This window comes from Bos taurus, chromosome 3 (genome assembly GCF_002263795.3).
Source record: "Bos taurus isolate L1 Dominette 01449 registration number 42190680 breed Hereford chromosome 3, ARS-UCD2.0, whole genome shotgun sequence".
Taxonomy (NCBI): Eukaryota; Metazoa; Chordata; class Mammalia; order Artiodactyla; family Bovidae; genus Bos; species Bos taurus.
In genome coordinates this window covers 102224130-102247180 of record NC_037330.1, presented here as the reverse complement: position 1 = coordinate 102247180, position 23051 = coordinate 102224130, and the positions used below count along the sequence as shown (strand labels likewise).

Sequence of the window (23051 nt, the reverse complement as noted above, 5' to 3'; positions counted from 1 at the left end):
CAGTTCACATAGGAAAACATGAATCAATTTTATTACATTTATTATAATTTATTACATTACAACTTTATTACAAAGTAAAACTTCTGTTAATCAAAAGATACCATTAAGAGAGTGAAAAGGCAGAGTGAAAAAAGATGTATAACATAAATAGCCAACAAAGGGCTTGTTTCCAGAATAAAGAGCTACAAAGATCAATGTGAATAAAGAAGCAACCCTGTGTAGAAACAAGCAAAAGACCCAAATAGGCCCTTCACAAAAGAGGAATCCAGATGGTCAATAACCCAATGAAAAGGTCTTCAATTGTATTAGTACCTAGGGAAATGCAAATTAGCATTTCAAGCACAAGCTGGAATCAAGATTGCCAGGAAAAATATCAGTAACCTCAGATATGCAGATGACACCACCCTTATGGCAGAAAGTGAAGAACTAAAGAGCCTCTTGATGAAAGTGAAAGAGGAGAGTGAAAACGCTGGCTTAAAGCTCAACATTCAGAAAACTAAGATCATGGCATCCAGTCCCATCACTACATGGCAAATAGATGGGGAAACAGTGGAAACAGTGGCAGACTATATTTTTGGGGGCTCCTAAATCACTGCAGATGGTGACTGCAGCCATGAAATTAAAAGACACTTACTCCTTGGAAGGAAAATTATGACCAACCTAGACAGCATATTCAAAAGCAGAGACATTACTTTGCCAACAAAGGTCCATCTAGTCAAGGCTATGGTTTTTCCAGTAGTCATGTATGGATGTGAGAGTTGGACTATAAAGAAAGCCGAGCACTAAAGAATTGATGCTTTTGAACTGTGGTGTTGGAGAAGACTCTTGAGAGTCCCTTGGACTGCTAGGAGATCCAACCAGTCCATCCTAAAGGAAATCAGTCCTGAATATTCATTGGAAGGACTGATGTTGAAGCTGAAACTCTAATACTTTGGCCACCTGATATGAAGAACTGACTCATTTGAAAAGACCCTGATGCTGGGAAAGATTGAAGCCAGCAGGAGAAGGGGATGAAAGAGGATGAGATGGTTGGATGGCATCACCAACTCAATGGACATGAGTTTGAGTAAACTCTGGGAGTTGGTGTTGGACAGGGAGGCCTGGCATGCTGCAGTCCAGAACACGACTGAGCGACTGAACTGAACTGAGATACCACTGCACATCTACCAAAATAGGGACACTTGAAAAGCCTGATAAAAGGTTGGTAAAGATTTGATGCAGTGGAAATTCTGCTGTCAGTGGGTAAGTTGATCACAACCACTTTGGAAAAAACTGTGGTAGTGTCTAGCTAAATCTGAATAGATACATACCCGTGACCAGGCCCTGGGGAGGCCCTAGGAAATATATTCCCTGCATAAATAGGTAGTTACATATATATACCAGAATATATGTATAAGATACATGTGTAAGAATCTGTCTCTGTCACTGAAAGCAGCTAAAGGCCTGGACATTTAGCAGCTATTTGAAAGACTCTGGAATAGAAACAGCAGTAGACAGATTGGAGGAAAAAGCTAGAATTAGAAGTACTACCACACTGGCAATGGATTTCTCATTTTTCCTCTGGTATCCCATGTCATGGACTTGAGGCGTCCGAAAACCTGAGCACAGAGTAGACATCAGGGCACAACTGGAGAGAATTCCAGAAGACCTCTAGTTATGGCTCTGGTTGGGAAAGGGGCTCTAAGGCTCAGACAGAGGGGGATATCCCTAAGGTCGTTTTTTCTGTTTTCTCATGCCTTAATCCCCAGGCAGTCCCCTGAGTGGTGGGGATGGCAGTGCCCAGTAATAGCAGTGAGGCCTTCAAGCACCTAAAACCGAAGAAAGGAAATATTCTTCTTTGATCAAAACTTCCTTTTTGTAATCCCAAGAGGGTGGGAGAAAATCCAGTTGTCTTTTCTCTCCCCACCTTCTTGCTGCTTGGTTCCAGATTTGGGTACAGTTTAGGAAATGTGTGGCAGAAAGTGGTAAATAAAACCCCAGCTTTGGGGCCAGAGGACCAAGAAGGGGAGGCCCGATAAACTGGAAAGTACAAGGAGACGGCAGAGAGGAAGGAGTTCAGAAAAGCAACTCCGTAATGTTGTATGTGAACTTCTGGGCTCACCCTGAGCTGTGCATGTGCACGTCTGATTCCAACCAACACACCAAAGACTTAAGAACTGAACTAAGGGATGGACCAGACTGGACACTAGGTAGTGCACACAGAGGTCACACCTGAACAGGCTTTGGAAGCAGAACTGGCACTGAAACCACAGCTCGCAGAGGGCTGGTCAGAACTTGTCACCTAAACCCAGCTTGGTTGATTGTCTGGTGAAACAAAAATATCAGCATTCTCCACTGGATTTAAATCAGACCTGGATTTAAAGAAGATTTAAACACGTTTCACAACATAATATTCAAAATATATAAGACACAATCTAAAATTAATTATCATATGAAGAACCAGGAAAATCTCAACTTGCCTGGGAGAGACAATCAATAGATGCTGATGCTAGGGTGACACAGATGTTGGGATAATCTGACAGACTTTAAAGTGGCATTTATACAAATGCTTCTGGACGCCTTTCTCCATCTCTTCCATCTGGCTGTTCCTGAGTTGAATCCTTTCATAATAAACTGGTAATCTTGTAAGTAAACTGTTAAAAAAAAATGCTCTCAAAAGTAAGGATAAACACTGTTGACATGAATTTAGATAGAAAGTGTTAGCACAAAAAGAAAAAAACTTGTATATATAATGAAATGGAGATAAGAGAAAAAATACAATAATTGAAAATTTAAAAACTTTGCTAAATAGGCTCAATCACAAAATCGAGATGATGAGCAAAGAATCAGTAAACTTGAAAATAAACTCTCCAATCTGAACAATAGAAGAAAAAAATGTCAAAGAAGTTGAACGGTGTCTCAGTAACTTATGGGACAATGCTGGAAGGTTTACAGTCTGTGTCACTGGAGTCCCAGAAGGAGAGAAAGAGTGCAGTACAGAAGAAATGTTTGAAGAAGTAATGGCTTAAACTTCCCAAATTTGGTGCCCAAGTAGGGTTTATCCTGGGAATGGAAGGCTGACTCAACATTCAAAAGTCAATCAGTGTAATCTACCATATTAACTGTCTAAAGAAGAAAAACTACATGGTCACGTCAATTGATAAAGAAAAAGCATCTGATAAAATTCCACACCTACTCACGATAAAAATTCTCAGAAAACTTAGAAGGGAATTTTTTCAATCTGACATAGGGCATCTACAAAAAGCCTACAGCAAACATCATACTTTATGGTAAAACTGCTGTCCCCCTAAGATCAAGAACCACTCCTGAAAGTCCTAGCCAGTACACTGAGAAGAAAAAGAATGAAAAAGAATGCAGATGGGAAAAGAAGAAATAAAACCAACCCTCTTCATAGGTGACATGGTTTCCTACATAGAAAATCCCAAGGAATCTGTTTTTAAAAACTGCCAGAACTAACAACTAAGTTTAGCAAGATAACAGGATGCAAAATCAGAATGCAAAAAATTAATTATATTTCTGTATACTAGCAATGAATAATTGAAAGTCAAACATTTTTTAAAAACTGAAAACAAATCATGGTACCCCCCCAAAAAATAAAATGCTTATGTATACATATGGTGAAATGTGCAGGGTCTGTATGCCAAAACCTGTTTGTCCCCCATATTTTCTCCCTCACCTACCAAACTTCCAAGGCACAAACCTCGTGATCACCTTGATTGTTCCTCTTCCTCACCCTTTCCTACCTTTTCTGTCTTCATGGTGTGTCCTTCTTTCAAGCATCACTGTCCAAGGTACCATCTTCTTCTCCCTTAGACAAGTAAACATCTCTTAACTGGTCTCTCTGTGCTCACTGGTTGCCTCCCAGTGGTCCATTCTCTATGTTGTAGTCAGAGTCATCTTTTATAAATGTGGGTCAGATCACATCTTGTTCCACCTGCAATCTCTCCAGGTCCAAACGCCATTAACTACAGTGTCCTATTCCAATTTCTAATTATCTCAACACTTTGATTTGTGTTCATTTGTCCCCTCGCTGTCCTCAAGCCACATTGGCATTCCTGCCATTCCATGAATATGCCAGGTTCCTTCCTGCCCCAGGGTCTTTGTACTCACTTTTCTTCTGCTTAAGTTAGTAAGTGTTAGTCGCTCAGTCGTGCCCGACTCTCTGCGACCCCATGGACTGTCCATGAGATTTTCCAGGTAAGGATACTGGAATGGATTGCCATTTCCTTCTCCCAGGGGATCTTTCCAACCCAGGGATCGAACCTGGGTCTCCTGCACTACAGGCAGATTCTTTACCGACTGAGCTACAAGAGAAGCCCTTTCTTCTGCTTAGAATGCTTTTATCTTTTACTTTGCATAATTGTCTCAAATCTCTGTTCAAATATCACCTCTGCAAGAAGGCTATCCCAGAACACTTTATCTAGTCTACTCTCTTGATCTCCAACCTTTCTCTAAGCAGATATGCCTTTATTTCTTCTTAGCTGTCATCCTTCCTTCAAATTACCTGCTTATTTACCTTCCTTCAAATTATTTATTTATTTACCTTATTTAGTTATCCACCCCTCCCCGCACCCCAACTAACATGTAGGCTTCATGTGGCCAGGGACCTTGCCTTTCTTGTTCACGACTGTATCCCTGGAACTTGGAACAGTACCCACCACATAATAGGTGCTCAGGAAATATTTATTGAAGGAAGGAAGAGTAGAAACATAGAAACATTATTTAGGACATAATAGGACATTGTCCAATGTCCAATGGCGTGTCCGTACAGTGGAATACTGTGTAGCCATTAGAAATGATGGTGCAATTTTATTTTTATTGACGTAGAAGATGTTGAGGGTATTGTTGAGTAAACAAAATAGGAACAAACAGCATGTATATTGAAGGTACATGAAAGTAAAATTATATATGCATATTTACACATATATTTGTGAGAAGAGATTTCTGGGAAGATACCAAAATGTTTGCAACAAATAGCTTTAGATAATGAGAGTTTTGAGTGATTCTTACTTCATTCTTTTTAAGTTTTTTTTCATATGGATTTTTATAGTTAGCTTGTGTTATTCCTAAAACTGGGGAAAATAAAATTATTTTTGTTTGGAGAGAAGGACTGTATCTGTGCTTAGTGGGTGGGGCTTCCCTGGTGGCTCAGATGGTAAAGAATCTGCCTCCAATGAAGGAGGCCCCTGGTTTGATTCTTGGGTTGGGAAGATCCTTTGGACTAGGGAATGGCAACCCACTCCAGTATTCTTGCCTGGAGAATTCCATGGACAGAGGAGCCTGGAGGGCTACAGTCCATGGGGTGGTAAAGAGTTAGATATAACTGAGCAACTAACACATACACACCCACACATACACTAGCCAGTAAGCTCCATAGTTTGAGATACAAACCGCAGAGTGAGCCATTTTTTCTATTTCCTGTCCCAGCTGCCCTTTTGACATGCTGTCACTCATAATCTTGCCGCTTAGCACAACATGCCCTGGCATGGTCTGGGCATACTTGATATCATGAATAAAACTGAATTTACTGTCTGCTCAGCTCTGCTGCTAAGTCTCTTCAGTTGTGTCCGACTCTGCGATCCCATAGACGGCAGCCCACCAAGGCTCCCCCGTCCCTGGGATTCTCCAGGCAAGAACACTAGAGTGGGTTGCCATTTCCTCCTCCAATGCATGAAAGTGAAAAGTAAAAGTGAAGTCGCTCAGTCGTGTTCGACTCTTTGCGACCCCATGGACTGCAGCCCACCAGGCTCCTCAGCTCTAGACATCTGCTTTCCTTCCCAGGACAGAGGAGAGTTGGTGCATGGCCTCTCAGCCTGTGTTGGGATGGGGCTTCTACCTGCCAGTGCAGCACCCCAGGCTGCTTGGGTGGAGGGCGCACAGGCACTGAGGGCCTTGTCTTATCAGGACCTGCTCACTAGGCCTCTGCCCTCCCCCACGCCAGTGTACACCCGTTTGAGATTGGGCTTCAGTTGGTGAACTCCTTACTTTACTGGGTCAGTTAATTTAGTCCAGGTCAGTGAATTCTTTCTGTGTTTATATTATATAACTGCTTTTCCTATTTTAGTTTGTCTTTGATTAATTGATCCTACATTATGATTTATTTTCCTGACTTGATGTGGGAGCTGTTTGCACTTTGGCCAGCCCCTCTTGGGCCTCTGTGGGACTCCCATGGTTCATGTGTGGGCGTGGCCAGGCCTTCTGACACCACCCTGGAGCCAGGAGTGGGAGGTAGGAGTAGATAATTGCTCTCATGGCAGCTCTCCTAATATGAGGGTCTGCTTTTCTTATCCTCAGAGAGTCAGTGTAGCATAATGTAAAGACAAGAAGCTGCAAAGTCAAACCTGGGTTGGTTCAACAATACCCCAGCTGGTCCATGTACTGGCTGGGGATCCTGAACATGTTAATTCTTATCTCCAAGACTCTGTTCCCTCCTCTGTAAAATGCAGGAAATACCCACCTCGTAGGAGTTGTAAGAGTTACACTGAGAGTGTAGGTGAAAGTTCTGAAAACAGTGTGAATTCACAGTAGATGCTCAGTAAATACTCATTCCCTCACTTCTTCCCTTTGTCTGGCATGTCCCACAGGCCATTTGCAACTGTTGCCAACTTCCTCCTCCACCCAAGCCAGGACATACATTACTTATGTTTAATATAGCCTGTGACTTTTATTGGAGGCTGTACAGTGCCTTTTCTTTAGAAAAGAGGGATCTATTTTGGTTAGGATAGGTCCTCATTCCATTTACCCCTATGCCCTTTGCACTTAGCAATTCATCATAGCTCAGAGACTGGAGCCAAAGACCCCCTTGAAAAAAGATCTGGCAGCAGAGTTCTTCTCTTATGTACTTGGACTTTTCTTGCCCGATGGCCTATCCTGCTTTTCTGACTTTCATGCATTCTAATATGAAGTGCTGTAGTTTTCTGATAGAATCAAGGCCATGGTTTTATCCCTTCACTAAACTTCATCTACTTCAGTAATATTCCTCAAGCTGGCCTTCCTGGGGAATATTCACTGTTGTCATCAGCCTAAGCATCTGCTTTGCTTTCTAAGCACAGTGACCACGCACGGGAATTTGTGGTGGCTCTTTACAATGATCAGAGGAGGTGGGTCACTGGGAACCAGAAGGGCCAGTCGCACAATCGGCTCACAGTGTGCAGCTGTGTTCCCTGAAAGTCCATTCTGGGGCTCAGTGGCTTGAGAGTGGGGCTGGAATGGGACGCTTTCTTTCAGGGAGCTCCCCCTTCATCCTAGAAGATGTTACTGTGTAGTCAGTACCCCAGCCACTTGCACATGAGAGCATAAGTAGGAGGTGATAATATCCGGACCCCCTGCTCAGATAAGCAGGAGGGACTCAGGGTTACTTAGACAGGGAATTATGAAAACATTTTTAATTTCCTTTACATTATACAATTATGATAAAATAAAATACAAAGTGGTATGGAATGTATTAAAATTTCAAATTGCTGTAAAACAAAAATATTTTTAAGTTTTAAAGTTAAAAACTTGAGCTTGTTTTAACGTTTATTAATTTTTATCTTGGCATTTATGCCTCTCAGGTCGTCAGTTTTCATAGTTTCCAAATACACTGGAAGAGAATTGCGTTCTCCACTTGTCAGACGTAAGGTGCTCTGTTTTTCAGCTAGTTCAAATTTATTTATTCATTGTTCTGTTCAGGTCATCTGCTTTCTCACTGACTGTGAGCCTGGTTTTTCAGTGGTCTGTGAGTTTCCCATTATGATGACAGGAGACCCATTGTGTCGTTCTCCTTGTAATTCTTTTAATTTTGCTGATAGAGACATTATTAGGTACATACACACTTTAGTGCATGGCCTCCTTTTGTCTATGTCCAATTTCTGAACCTTCTAGGAGTTTATATGAGTTCAGAACACCAACTTACTGCTTTGAAATGGCAATGGAAGAGTTAATGGTTAATTTCAAGACTTGAAGCATTTGAACAGGCACTTTATGCATTCACAAGTCTGACTTGGTACAGGGGCAGGAAGAGAAGAACAGAGACTTGCATCGTTCATGCCACTACACACCTGGAGCCAGGCAAGGGACACACGTGCACTCCTTGGTTAGGGGTTTTTATAATGCTGGGCTCTCCAGCCTGGCTGAGGCAGGCAGCCTAAACCACCAGACTAAACATTTCTCCTTCACTGTGCAGCTGTGGTATTGCTGCTCTGACACCTGCGAGAGAGGACCTTCAGCTGTGTATGTACATCAGCATGTGTTGTGTCTGGTGACTTGAGAGTCCCAGGATCTTCCATTCTTATTACAGATTTGGCATCAGTTGACTGCCAGTGAGAACTGGGCTTTACTGCCAGCTTCCCCAGAGGTGAATTTTCCCTGAAGAGTTGGTGCACTCAAAATAGCATTTCTATTGTATAAGCTGAATTCACATGCTACTTCAGGAACACATTTGTATACAGTGAGATATTCTGGGTGAAAAGTGGTACCACTTATTAAGGCAGGGATACAGGAGGAGGCTCAGAGAAGGCAATGGCACCCCACTCCAGTACTCTTGCCTGGAAAATCCCATGGATGGAGGAGCCTGGGAGGCTGCAGTCCATGGGGTCTCGAAGAGTCGAACACGACTAAGCGACTTCACTTTCACTTTTCACTTTCATGCATTGGAGAAGGAAATGGCAACCCACTCCAGTGTTCTTGCCTGGAGAATCCCAGGGACCGGGGAGCCTGGTGGGCTGCCGTCTCTGGGGTCGCACAGAGTCGGACACGACTGGAGTGACTTAGTAGTAGTAGTAGTACAGGAAGAGGCTATGCATGTGTGCAGGTGGTGAAAATGAACTCTGTGAGGCAGCCTGAGTTTCAGGTCACTATAGGTATCAAAGTGGAGATGCCACCTGGATGCCCAAGTCTGGAGCTCAGGAGAAGGGTTGGGCAGAGAGATTTGGTATGGGTACAATGGGAAGATCATTGGGGCAGGCTAAACTGAACAGTTAAGCATGGTAAAGTCTAGACCAGATAAGGAAAAGTGAAAAAAGGAGGAGAAACAACTGAAAAATAGACAAACTATATGGGAAAGAAGAGTTCTTTCAGACACTGAACTATAGATGGCACAGGACCCTGGTCTTTGAAAGAAGGGCAATAAATGAGATAAACCCTATAACTGCCCGAGCTAATGGCCTAGACAGGATTTCCAGACCATAGCACAGGAAAGGAGAACCCAAACAGAACCCAAGAGTCTTCCTAAGAGGAAAGAGAGTTGAGAATTGGTATCCCGACTAAGCTAGCAGGGAGAGTGAAGCTGACTGAGGGAGGTATGCTGGCACTCCAGCCACTTTTGGTCATCTCTAAAACCCTGCACCCGGGCCCTTCCCACACTTTGGTTATGTGATCCTCCGAATAGCTGTATTTACCTAAGTTAGTGCAACCAGTATGTTGAACATGCAGGAGACATCAGGGGTTAATCACAGCCACTTTCATTGGTCTCTCTGTGTCCCCTTGAGATGTTTTCAGCGTGGGCGGTCCAGAGAATTTTTCGGTACCTCTGAGGTAATAGAAATCCCATGGTCGTATTGAGTCACCAGTTCCAAAATTAGTGTCCCGCCCTGTGTAATAGCATAGCTTTCAGTTCATTCAGAGCTGCAATGACTCCCCTCGCAGCACAGGGTTTAGAAGCAGTGGTGCTGACCCAGGAAGGGTGTGCCCCCTGTTTGTCCTCCTCTTTCCACTTGTACGCCAGTTGCCAGCTGTGATTTTGAACCTCTGTGGAATTGGAAAGGAAGGGAGAGAGAGGATGAGCAGAGAAGACATAGGATAGTGTGGGCGCTCCCTGGACTGGCCAGTGTGTAAAGCTGACTCTCGTGGGGTCTCTTGTAGACGTTTTGCAGACCCCTCCAGCTGGGGACCTCTCCCTGAGGGTCCCCTGATGTGGGCAATGCATTCGCCAGAGCCTTGTCATTCACTCCTGGTGTAGCTCCTGGGACTCTTGGAATCTGCTCTTATTTCTGTCTGCCCAACAGCCTGCTGAGCAGATCTTTAGAAAAGGACCTAAAGCCACCCCACACCAGCATATTCATAGATCCTTTTCCGCAACAAATTCTGGGAATACAGGCCATGTCCTCTGTAGTCAACTTATCTGCCAGAGTAAGACAGAGTTCACACTGCTGCCTGCATCCAGGCCACGGACATACTTCAGTTGATCCTCATAATCTTTAATTTTTTTCTTGAATCTATTGCCATTATTTACAAACTGAGGAATTTTACCATAAAAGATCCAAATTCTTGACTTAAAAAACCCCGGAAGATGTGACAACACCAGGTCTGCCTTACTGCCTGACATAGATAGCTGGAGATGGGAGAGGCTGTCCCATTTGACAGGGCATGGAATCACCAGAGGGACTCCATTCCCTCTTGGCTCTGTGACCTGAACCCCAATGTCAGTTGCCATTTATCATCACTGGACTCATGCAGTTACATTTTCTTAAACTATAGACGAAATGTGAAATATTTCTAGTGCTTATGTTTCTTAACAAAGAGAGAAAACAACAGATAGTCCAAAAAAGCCATGGAAAGGAAGGGTATAATTTATTTAGAAGCACAGTGTCTTCTTACCTGTTTAATGTGCAATTAGTCTGTATGAGTGTATAAAACACAACTTAAGACGCCATTTGAAAATAACCCATAAATAGAATCATGGTTACTATACAAAAATATGTGGTGAAGAAGACATTTCAGCTTTCAACAAGGAGGTTATGTGACTTGCTGCAGAAGGGCATTACACTCATCCTCTTCCCTGGTTTATGTTTTGTTCCTACTTGGCCCTGACTTTTCAGTTTGTGACAAGGGGAAAACATCCTCTGGCCTCTCTGGAGGAAGAATCAGCCAAAACATGGATTCACTGTATGTCCGAAGGTGTCTTAGCGCATATCTGGTAAGGAGTAACAGGATAGTTCCCAAGGTTTTGGCCACATGGAGAAAAAGCAACAGGTGTTGGCAAATTAATGAGGTTTTCTTTTTGATGGCAGGGTAAAACCAGATTTTTGAAACAGTATTCAACTTTGAAACTAACTCTTTTGGGAAATTTTGTTTTCAGTTTATTTTTAAAATTGAAACCTTATTGATTTTTATAAGTACCTGATATATTAAGCAGAGTCTTTTTTCCATTTATCTGAATTAGAGCAAAACCAAAATTATCTTGAGGAGAGGCTGTCACTGGCCCAGGTGTCTTCTCTTGGGATCCCCTTCATGGATCATAGCCTTGTTGTGGTGAAGGGGCTTGCATAACTCAATGAAACCATGAGCTGTGCTGTGCAAGGCCACCCAAGATAGATGGGTCATAGTGAAAAGTTCTGACAAAACGTGGTCTACTGGAGGAGGGAATGGCAAACAACTCCTGTATTCTTGTGAGAACCCCATGAACAGTATGAAAAGGCAAAATATATGACACTGGAAGATGAGCCCCTCAGGTTGTAAGATGTCCAACGTTCTACTGGGAAGAACAGAGGGCAATTACTAATAGATACAGAAAGAATGAAGCAGCTGAAACGATGCTCAGTTGTGGATGTGTCTGGTGGTGAAAGTAAAGTCTGTTGCTGTAGAGAACAATATTGCATAGGAACCTGGAATGTTAGGGCCATGAATCAAGGTAAATTGGACATGATCAAGCAGGAGATGGTAAGAGTGAAGATAGACAACTTAGGAATCAGTGAACAAAAATGGACAGAAACGGGTGAATTTAATTCAGGTGATCATTGTATCTACTACTGTAGGTAAGAATCCTTTAGAAGAAATGGAGCAGCTCTCACAGTCAACCAGAGAGTTTAAAATGCAGTACTTGGGTGCAATCTCAAAAATGACAGAATGATCTTGGGTCATTTCCAAGGCAAACCATTCAACATCAACATCTAATGGCAGAAAGTGAAGAGTAGTCCAAGTTTTTGCCCCAAACACTGATGCTGAAGAAGCTGAAGTTGACCAGTTCTATGAAGACCTACAAGACCTTGTAGAACTAACACCAAAAAAACCAGATGTCCTTTTCATCATAGGGGATTTGAATGCAAAAGAATGAAGTCAAGATATACCTGGAGTAACAGGCAAATTTGGCCTTGGAGTACAGAATGAAGCTGGGCAAAGGCTAACAGAGTATTGTCAAGAGAATGCATTGGTCATAGCAAACACCCTCTTCCAACAACACAAGAGACGACTCTACACGTGGATATCACCAAATGGTGAATACTGAAATCAAATTGATTATATTCTTTGCAGCCAAAGATGGAGAAGCTCTGTACAGTCAACAAGACAAGACCTCAGATCATCAACTCCTTATTTCAACATTCAGGCTTAAGTTGAAGAAATTAGAGAAAATGACCACTAGGCCATTCAGGTAGGACCTAAATCAAATCCCTATGATTATATAGCAGAGGTGATGAATAGATTCAAAGAATTAGATCTGGTAGACAGAGTGCCTGAAGAACTATGGACAGGGATTCATAACATTGTACAGGAGACAGTGACCAAAATCATCCCAAAGAAAAAGAAGTGTGAAAAAAGAAAAAGAAAACAGCAGGAAGGCAAAGTGATTGTTGGAGGAGGCCTTACAAATAGCTGAGGAAAAAAGAGAAGTGAAAAGCAAGGTAGAAGGGGAAAGATATACCCAACTGAATGCAGAGTTCCAGAGAATTGCAGGGAGAGATAAGAAGGCCTTCTTCAATGAACAATGCAAAGAAATAGAGGAAAACAATAGAATGGGAAAGACTAGAGATCTCTTCAAGAAAATTGGATATTCCAATGGAACAGTTCATGCAAGGATGGGCACGATGAAGAACAGAAACAGTAAGGACCTGACAAGAAGAGATTAAGAAGAAATGGTAAGAATACACAGAAGCCAGAAAGAAAAACACCAATACAGTATACTAACGCATATATATGGAATTTAGAAAGATGGTAACAATAACCCTGTGTACAAGACAGCAAAAGAGACACTGATGTATAGAACAGTCTTATGGACTCTGTGGGAGAGGGAGAGGGTGGGAAGATTTGGGAGAATGGCATTGAAATATGTATAATATCATGTATGAAACGAGTCGCCAGTCCAGGTTTGATGCACGATACTGGATGCTTGGGGCTGGTGCACTGGGACGACCCAGAGGGATGGTATGGGGAGGGAGGAGGGAGGAGGGTTCAGGATGGGGAACACATGTATACCTGTGGCGGATTCATTTCGATATTTGGCAGAACTACTACAATATTGTAAAGTTTAAAAATAAAATTTTTAAAAAAAGATGAAAAAAAAAAAAAAGAATATACAGAAGAACTATACAAAACAGTCTTAATGACCCAGATAACCATGATGGTGTGGTCACTCACCTAGAGCCAGACATCCTAGAATGTGAAGTCAAGTGGGCCTTAGGAAGCATTATGACAAACGAAAAAGAGGAGGTGATGGAATTCTAGCTGAGCTATTTACAAATCCTTTAAATGATGCTGTTAAAGTGCTGCACTCAATATGTCAGCAAATTTGGAAAACTCAGCAGTGGCCACAGGTGTAGAAAAGGTCTGTTTTCATTCCAATCCCAAAGAAAGGCAGTGACAAAGAATGTTCAAATTACCATACAATGCATTCATTTCACATGCTATTTAAAGTGAAAAAGTGAAAGTTGCTCAGTCGTGTCTGACTCTTCAACCTAGGAAAAAACCCAGGAATTCTCCAGGCCAGAACACTGGAGTGGGTAGCCTATCCTTTCTCCAGCAGTTCTTTCTGACCCAGGAATCAAACCCAGGTCTCCTGCATTGAAGGCAGATTCTTTACCAACTGAACCACCAGGGAAGCCCCCATGCTAGTTAAGGTTATGCTCAAACTCCTTCAAACTAGGCTTCTAACTTCTAACTTCAGACTCCTTCAAACTAGCAGTACGTGAACTAAGAACTTCAGATGTACAAGCTGAGTTTAGAAAAAGCAGAGGGATGGTGGGATGATTTGAGAGAATAGCATTGAAACGTATATTATCATATGTGACACAGATTGCCAGTCCAGGTTTGATGCATGAGACAGGGTGCTCAGGGCTGGTACACTGGGATGACCCTGAGGGATGGGATGGGGAGGGAGGTGGGAGAGGGGTTCAGGATGGGGAACACATGTATACCCGCGGCTGATTCATATCAATGTATGTCAAAAACCACTACAATATTGTAAAGTAATTAGCCTCCAATTAAAATTAATTAATTAATTTTAAAAAAAGAGAAAAGGCAGAGGAACTAGAGATCAAATTGCCAACATTCACTGGATCATAGAGAAAGCAAGGGGATTCCAGAAAAACATCTATTTCTGCTTCATTGACTACATGAAAGTCTTTGACTGTGTGGATCACAGCAAACTGGAAAATTCTTAAAGAGTAGGGATTACCAGACCACCTTACTTGTCTCTTGAGAGACCTGTATGCAGGTCAAGAAGCAACAGAACAGGAAATGGAATAACTGGTTCAAAATTGGGAAAGGAATACAACAAGAGTGTATATTGTCACCCTTATTTAACTTATATGCGAAATGCTAGGCTGGATGAATCACAAGCTAGAATCAAGATTGCAGGGAGGGACGGGACATATATATACCTATGACTGATTCATGTTGATGTTTAACAGAAAACAACAAAATTCTGTAAAGCAATTATCCTTCAATTAAAAATAAATTAATTTTAAAAATTAAAAAAAAAAAGACCAAGGTGTGAAAAGCCTTACCTGCCAGGGAATATGAGTTAAGGAATATAAGTTAAGGAATATGAACTTCAGCCTAAGCACAGTACAGAGTACCATGACCACACTGGGTGTTTTTAGAATTAAAAAAAGAAAAAGAAAGATTACAGGGAGAAATATCAGCAACCTCAGATATGCGGATGATACCACTCTAATGGCAGAAAGCAAAGAGGAACTAAAGAGCCTCTTGATGAAGGTGAAAGAGGAGAGTGAAAAGGCTGGCTTGAAACTTAACATTCAAAAAGCTAAGATCATGGTATCTGGTCCCATCACTTCATGGCAAATAGGAGGGGAAAAAGTGGAAGCTGTGACAGATTTTATTTTCTTGAACTCCAAAATCACTGCAGATGATGACCAGCGTGAAATTAAACAATCTGCTTTCTCTTTGAAAGGATTTGGGAGAATGGCATTGAAACATGTGTAATATCATATAAGAAACTAATTGCCAGTCCAGGTTCAATGCAGGATACAGGATGCTTGGGGCTGGTGCACTGGGATGACTCAGAGGGATGGTACGGGGAGGGAGGTGGGAGGGGGGTTCAGGATGGGGAACACGTGTACACCCGTGGCGGATTCATGTTGATGTATGGCAAAACCAATACAATATTGTAAAGTACTTAGCCTCCAATTAAAATAAATAAATTTAAATTTAAAATAAAATAACAGAGAGGACCATAAAAAAAAAAAAGGAACGCTATGACAAACCTAGACAGCGTATTAAAAAGCAGAGACATTACTTTGCTGACAAAGGTCCATATAATCAATGCTGTGGTTTTTCCAGTAGTCGTGTACAAATGTGAGAGTTGGACCATAAAGAAGGCTGAACACAGAAGAATTGATGCTTTCAAACTGTGGTACTGATGAAGACTCTTGAGAGTCCCTTGGACTGCAAGATCAAACCAGTCAATCCTAAAAAAAAATCAACCCTAAATATTCATTGGAAGGACTGTTGCTGAAGCTGAAGCTCCAGTACTTTGGCCACCTGATGCAAAGAGCTGACTCATTGGAAAAGACCCTAATGCTGGGAAAGACTGAAGGCAAAGCAGAAGGGGGCGACAGAGGATGAGATAGTTAGACAGCATCACCAATTCAATGGACACGAATTTGAGCAAACTCTGCAAGAGAACGAGGACAGGAAAGCCTAGCGTTTTGCATTCCATGGGATCAGAAAGAGTTGGACATGACTTAGCCACTGAACAAGAACAGCAAAATTCTCTTGGGAGGCAAGTCTCCTGTTGAGTCGTGTGTTCTATTTGGTACATCTTCAGTTTTAAGAAGACGAATGACTCTCCCTGGAGCTCAGCTGTTTATGAAAGTGTACAGTCTGGCCTTAATTGGCCTTGCAGGTTATCAGTGTGGGTAATTTTCCTCTCTTGGCCATTCCTTGCTCATGTATGGATGTGAGAGTTGGACCATAAAGAAAGCTGAGCACCGAAGAATTGATACTTTTGAACTGTGGTGTTAGAGAAGACTCTTGAGAGTCCCTTGGACTGCAAGGAGATCAATCAATCGTAAAGGAAATCAATCCTGAATATTCATTGGAAGGACTGATGCTGAAGCTGAAGCTCCAATACTTTGGCCACCTGATGCGAAGAACTAACTCATTGGAAAAGACCCTAATGCTGAGAAAGACTGAAGGCAGGAGGAGAAGGGGATGATAAAGGATGAGATGATTGGATGGCATCACCAACTTGATGGGCATGAATTTGAACAAGCTCCAGGAGTTGGTGATGGACAGGGAAGCCTGGCATGCTGCAGTCCCTGGGGTCACAAAGAGTTGAACACGACTGAGCAACTGAACTGAACTGCTTATTAAAGATGAAGTTCTTTGAAAGCTGTGTGCTGCTTGGCCTCTTCCAGTTGTTTAGGCTTGGTATTCTGTTTTATCCTCAGATTAAACTAGGCCAACTTCGAGCTATTGAGTTGGCCAAAAAGGTCATTTGGGTTTTCTGTAAGATGTTATGGGAATTCCCAAATGAACTTTTTGGTCAACCCAATACATTCCTAGACCACCTTATTTTAATTTAGCCACTCTACACAGACACACACACATACTTAGCACTCATTGACAAAGCTATATAAAATAAGCAATTATATGGCACTCCTTATCATCATTTTATACAAATATCTTTGAGGACCCAGAGGAAACATCCCTAAAATCTTAGTATTAAGAAGATCTGGGATTCTCCTGGTTCATTTTATGGACACTATAAACCATTATAACAGTGCTTTGTGTTTAGTTTTATCTGTGAGAAATCTTGGGGATATGTCTGTAATCCTCTCCCAGCAAGCACATAAAACCTTAGGACATGCACTTTTTAGTATTTCTATCCTGGCTGCTTTTTATTGTTTTTTCCTTTGCTTATTTCTCCTTTGGCCTACAAGATTTTTAAAAAGATTTTTTCCTTTTTAAAATCTTGTACTTTGTAAAACTGCTTCAACTTTGTTTTAGAATGAGGCAAATGTAGAGAAATTAAGTACAATATTCATGATTTACCATTTGTTACAAACATATTGTCAATTTGCTTTTAGATTTCATTTTAAATTTCCTATCCTGTATGAAGTCAGATCTTTTACTGCTTTGTGATTGTCATGGAGTGAATCACTGCTGCGAATTTGAAGATCCCTTGGCTGCCATATTTTCACCCCAGAGTTAACATGACTGATTCAGTGTAAATCTTTTTTTAAAAATTGGAGTATAGTTGCTTTAAAAATATGTCCGTTTTTGCTATACAGCAAAGTGAATTTCAGCCAGATGTATACATATATGCCCTCTTTTTTGGATTTCCTTCCCTAAGCACTGGGTAGAGTTCCCTGTGCTATACAGCAGGTTCTCATTAGTTATCTATTTATACACAGGAGTATATGTATGTGAATCCCAATCTCCCAGTCCATCCCACCACCCCACCACCTCCCACTTGGGTATCCATACTTTTGTTCTCTACGTCTGTGTCTCTATTTCTGCTTTGCAAAGAAGATCATCGGTACCATTTTTCTAGATTCTACATCTGTGTGTTAATATATGATATTTTTCTCTTTCTGACTTCCTTCACTCTGTATGACCGTCTCTAGGTCCATCCACCTCTCTGCATATGGCACTATTTTGTTCCTTTTTATGGCTGTTTAATATTCTATTGTATATGCAGCATAAATCTAAGAGCCTAGAGGAAGCAGAGGTTGCTTACTGACCCTCTTAATTCTTCAAGGGGCCCATTTTTTCGGCTTACTAAATTTAAATTTCAAGTACCACATTTAAACAGGTAGGCAGTTATATGTCAGCATAACAGTGGTTGGCCCATAAGGCCTGGGAAATGCCTAGCACTGAACCTGGTCCTTCACAAGACAGGCGTTCAGCAAGAATTTGGTGACTTAAATTTACTTGCGGTTTTTGTGTTTGGATCTAGAAGCATTTGTCTGCCCCGGTGGTCTGGGACTCGGTTGGGGAATGCAATCTGCTACTGTCTGCAATGACTTGACGTCAGTGACACTTTCTGCTTTACTTTTCTCTTTCAGAATATGATCGATTGGGCTTCCTCCTGAAGTTGGATTCTAAATTGTGAGTAGAATGACCCAGTTTCTTGACTTTGTTATAGAGATCTGTGAGAGCTGGAGGCCCGCCTCAAGGGGCCAGCTCTCATCACTCCTGGGGCCTCTGTCCTCCGTCTGTCCGCTGAAGCTTAGAGCATGTTACAGTCTGTGGGTGCAAATATAAGGCCTTAGATTTGGCTGGCACAGGGAGCTGATTACAGAAGGAGCGTGCACCTCCCCCCACCACACCCCACTGGAGTTTGAAGGACAAGGAGGAAAGGCTTCAGCTGCAGAGTGGAGGCTGACTAAACCACGGCAGGAGACAGTGCAAAGCTTTCAAGACGCTTCACAGCCAGGCATGCAAAGCCTTCTGTGCTCAGGTTTCCTCCCGGCTTTAACTCCTGTCTCTCTCCAACAGGTAGATCCTGGCTTTCCCTCTATCCTTGTATACGTTTATTATCCATGTCTCAAATCCCCTTTCCTTGTTTGTCCACTAGGAAAACTTAAGAACCACCTCCTTCCTATACAGAATTAGTTATCTCTTCCTCCGCTTCCTGTGAATTTTCTACCTCTGACACCCATCATTTCATTATACTATAATTAAGTGTAATAGTTATTCATTTATCAAGAGTGCAGGCTCAGAGCCAGGCCATGCTTGATTCAAATCCCAGACTGCCATTTACTTTCTTTGTGATTTAGGGCTGACCACTTAACCACTCCGAGCCTCAGTTTCACCTGTAACACAAGGACCTCACAGGGTTGTAAGAACTGTACAGAAATGGTGAATTTACAGGGATTTTCAAATAAGTATCTCATTCTTTCAGAATCCTTCCCTATTCTGGCCCTCTTGGCCTCCTGAGCACCAGGGCAGCACCAGCATATGGTTGTTAGGTGCTAAGTCAACACTGAACACATGGCTGCATGGCTGGCTGCATGGCTGCATGATGACAGGTGCCTGTGTGCCTCCCTCATTAGACTGGCTGCCTGGAGACTGGGCTGTACCCCTCTGTTCATGCCCTGTCCAGGACCCCCTCACATGGCCGGTGTGCAGTAAAGTGTTGCAGAACTGTCTGTGGCTCCTTGCTGTGGTTAGTCATCTTCATATACCCTTGCCCCTGTCCTGTACCAGACAGATGAGAAAGATCAGAATTGAGTCTCCTTTCTTTCCTCTCCTGCTTGAGGCCTTGACCACAGCTGCTTCTGATGGTGATGGCTGCACCCACATGCAAGACACCAGCCCGGGGTTATTTGGCTTTCCCACTGAATGGTCTGGCATGTAGCCCCTTTTCCTGGCATCTGGCCTCTTGGCTCTGGTGCCCCACACCATGAGTTCAGGTGCTGCAGTTCTGCCAGCTTTTATACATCATGGAGGCCGCCACAAGGGAAGAGTGGTCTGTTCTGTCTACCAAGCTAGTGTACAGTTGTCAGCCACATGTTACCATCCAGGGAATGGGGCTTGATAATGCTAGGAATCTACAGGCTTCACCCTTAGAAAATCCTTAATTTAGTGCTCTGGGCAAAAAACAAATCAAGCATAAGCTATAAGCAAGTGAAATGCCCTCAGAACGGAAGAGATGTAGTAATTTACCAAGTCACATCACACTGATGAACAAAAGACGTGGTATCCAGGACATGTTAACTATAGTGCTTAAGCTGTCTTCAGCAGTGTGAGAAGGGGGAATCGGAGGACACTTGGCCTGCTGTTCTGACAGTTGGGTGGTACGTGGTAGGCTCTTGTACAGCTTCCTTTTGTGTACCAGGCCGGTTCTATAAACCATTTGAGTCAACTTGGTCTTTAGCCTGGGGAATTGGCTTGGCTTCATTAGATTTACCTCAGAGGTCAAGGTACAAGCTCCAGCTTTCCTGCCTCGTACTGAAAAGGCCTTTCTAATCCAAGGTTATCTTCAGAACAAAATACAGACACATGGGAAAGGTTTTTATCTGTTCCAGGGAGAAGTTTCCAGGTAAGGATTCTGGTTTTCAGAGGTAATTCCTTGGAAATATCCAGACCTCCCCTTACGAAGTCTTTCTCCGCTGTGTTGTGTTCTATTTCTGATGCGTAGGAAAGGACCTACGCTTGGATCAGAACTGGATTTGAATTCCACCCCTTCTGCTTAGGATTATATAACCTTAGATAATTCATTTTTGCACTATGAATCACAATTTTCCCTTATCAAAAACATGAATAATAATACCCATTTCCTCAGGTTTTTATGAAGAATAAAAAAGAGTTCTATGAGTAAATATGCAAATGTAGAAATTTCTTATTTATCTTGATTGGATTCATTTAGCTTCTATCCCATAAGAATTCATGTGTTCTGGAAATTTTTCAGCCATTATCTTCTTTAAATATTGCCTCTGCCCAATTGTCTCTCTCTCTACTCCTCCTCTTAAACTCTGATTAAGTGGTAGACTTTCTCATTCTCACCTCTAGGTCTACTAACTTTCCATCTTTTGATCCTTTCTGCATTGAACTGGAATGCCAAAGGATTCAACATAAGGATAAACTAGAACTAAAACTGTACCCCTAAGCCAGGACTGCAGGAGAGGCTGCCTGCCGGGGACCAGCCCCGGCTGATCCAGGGTATTCGAAGGAGAGGCGGCGTAGGCGAAGATCAGGAAACAATTGCTTAATTAAATGTTAATTAGGGATATAAAGAGTAATAGAATGAGGAGAGCTCAGTGAGGAAATTCAGTGGAGAAAAGAGGCTGAAATAAGGATAGCTCAGTGAGGAAATTCAGTGTAGAAAAGAGGCTGAATAATTCAGCCAGAAGGTAAGAGAAAGAACGACATGGTGAGACCAAGTTTCGGTGAACAAGGCCCGCACTTTATTTTCCAAAGTAGTTTTTATACCTTAAGTTATGCATAGAGGATAATGGGGGAAGGGGTAGAGTCATGCAGCAAGCCAGGCTTTCTTCCTGCAGACTTATCATATGCAAAAGCTTAGGTGATTTGCATCATCTTCTGGCCCGGAGGCCTGTTAACATTTTAAGACCTTTTCTTCAGAAAACTTATTTTTCTCTAAAGGTGATTGGTCAGGAGCCACCCTCCAAAAGCATTAGATAAAGTTGCATTCCTACAGAGCAAAGGTGTGGTGGGCTATAACAAGAAAAAGAATTAACTCAGGTTAATAACTCCCAGGTTACAAACATTAAAGCTACTACTTACACCAATTATATTAATCAATACACTGCCAGGGACACAGCAGGTAAGGGATATGGAAACTTAGCAGCAAACATTGGCCCAACAAGTGAAAATCCCTTCACCAATACAATTTCTAATCAATCTTTTAACTACTCAAAAGAATGTGTATTTAGACAGTTTAGAACATCTCCTGCCTCTCACAGTTGGGAGGCTCTGAACAATCACATGTGGCCGGAAAAACCTATTCAGGCAGGCTAGAGGATTTCCAAAGGAGTTTGTAGGTTAAACACTGTCACACCCAGGAATTATTAACTGGAACTGTAAGCTAACTCTTTTTTCAGAGAGAGGTAGTGGGGGACAGCCCCCCGTAAAGTCAGAGGTGTAGGTGAGAGCACAAAGCAGAAAGTAGGCAGACTCTGGTTTTGGGTGTAAATGCTCGAGAATTTCCAGGGGGACTCCTGAAGCTCGATCCCGCCTTTGCGTATGCCGAGCCTCCTTCCTCATGACCTTTGTCATGGGCGGGATTCCTCACGCTGGCTCCCGGCAGTGATAGAATTCCAGTTGAGCTATTCCAGATCCTGAAAGATGATGCTGTGGAAAGTGCTGCACTCAATATGCAATATGCAATATGCCGGCTCCCGGCAGCTGCCAGAGCTCTAAGTGGATTAGGGCAATAAGTCAATAAAGAGGAAACAGTTGATATTCACAGCCTGGGCTCTCATACTCAGTTGGTCCACAGAACCTCAAGCTGTGAACTCTGTCTAAGGTACTCCAAACTGGCCATGCCTCCAAGCATGATAAAAGCAAATGCAATTCCTCTCTGGAGGAAGACATGAATTTCTCATGAATAACTTTTCAAGGAAATGAACGGCTCACAGGAAAAAATAACTAAGCACACAAGGAAATAACACTTCTTTAGAGAGAACCATGAACAACAACAGATGACAGAGGGGGACCCACAAAGACTTCCGAAATTGGAGTTATCAGACACAGTTTATAAAGTAATTAGATACTCTGTATTTAAGGAAATAAAGATAAGATTGAACGATACATGTAATAGGGCCTTCCCAGGTGGTCAGTGGTAAAGAATCTGCCTGCCAATGCCAGAGACACAGGACAACAGGTTCGATCCCTGGGTTGGGACAGTCCCTTGGAGAAGGAAATGGCAACCTGCTCCAATATTCTTACCTGGAAAAATTCCATACATGGAGGAGCCTGGCAGGCTACAGTCCATGGGGTTGGAAAGATTTGGACATGACTGAGCAATTGAGCACAAGCATTCATACATGTAATACGGAACTATAAAAAGCAAAGTATTAGATTAGAAAGACAGAATTGAAAAATACAGTGACCAAAATTAAAACCTCAGTAGACGTATTTAGCAGCAGGTTCAGTTCAGTGCGGTCACTCAGTCGTGTCCGACTCTTTGCGACCCCATGAATCGCAGCACGCCAGGCCTCCCTGTCCATCACCAACTCCAGGAGTTCTTTCAAACTCATGTCCATCGAGTCGGTGATGCCATCCAGCCATCTTATCCTCTGTTGTCCCCTTCTCCTCCTGCCCCCAATCCCTCCCAGCATCAGGGTCTTTTCCAATGAGTCAACTCTTCACATGAGGTGGCCAAAGTATTGGAATTTCAGCCTCAGCATCAGTCCTTCCAATGAACA

At 42.5% G+C, this 23051-nt stretch overlaps 1 protein-coding gene across 10 annotated transcripts in view; it reads left to right on the top strand.

Annotated features, from left to right (window-relative positions):
- The window catches only part of ST3GAL3 (ST3 beta-galactoside alpha-2,3-sialyltransferase 3), a 213500-nt gene that overhangs the window by 93228 nt on the left and 97221 nt on the right, over positions 1 to 23051 (top strand). For all 10 annotated transcript variants that reach the window (XM_024985419.2, XM_024985415.2, XM_024985404.2 and 7 more), the window contains 1 exon segment: positions 18225 to 18267. In XM_024985419.2, coding sequence (XP_024841187.1) covers positions 18225 to 18267 — 43 coding nt within the window.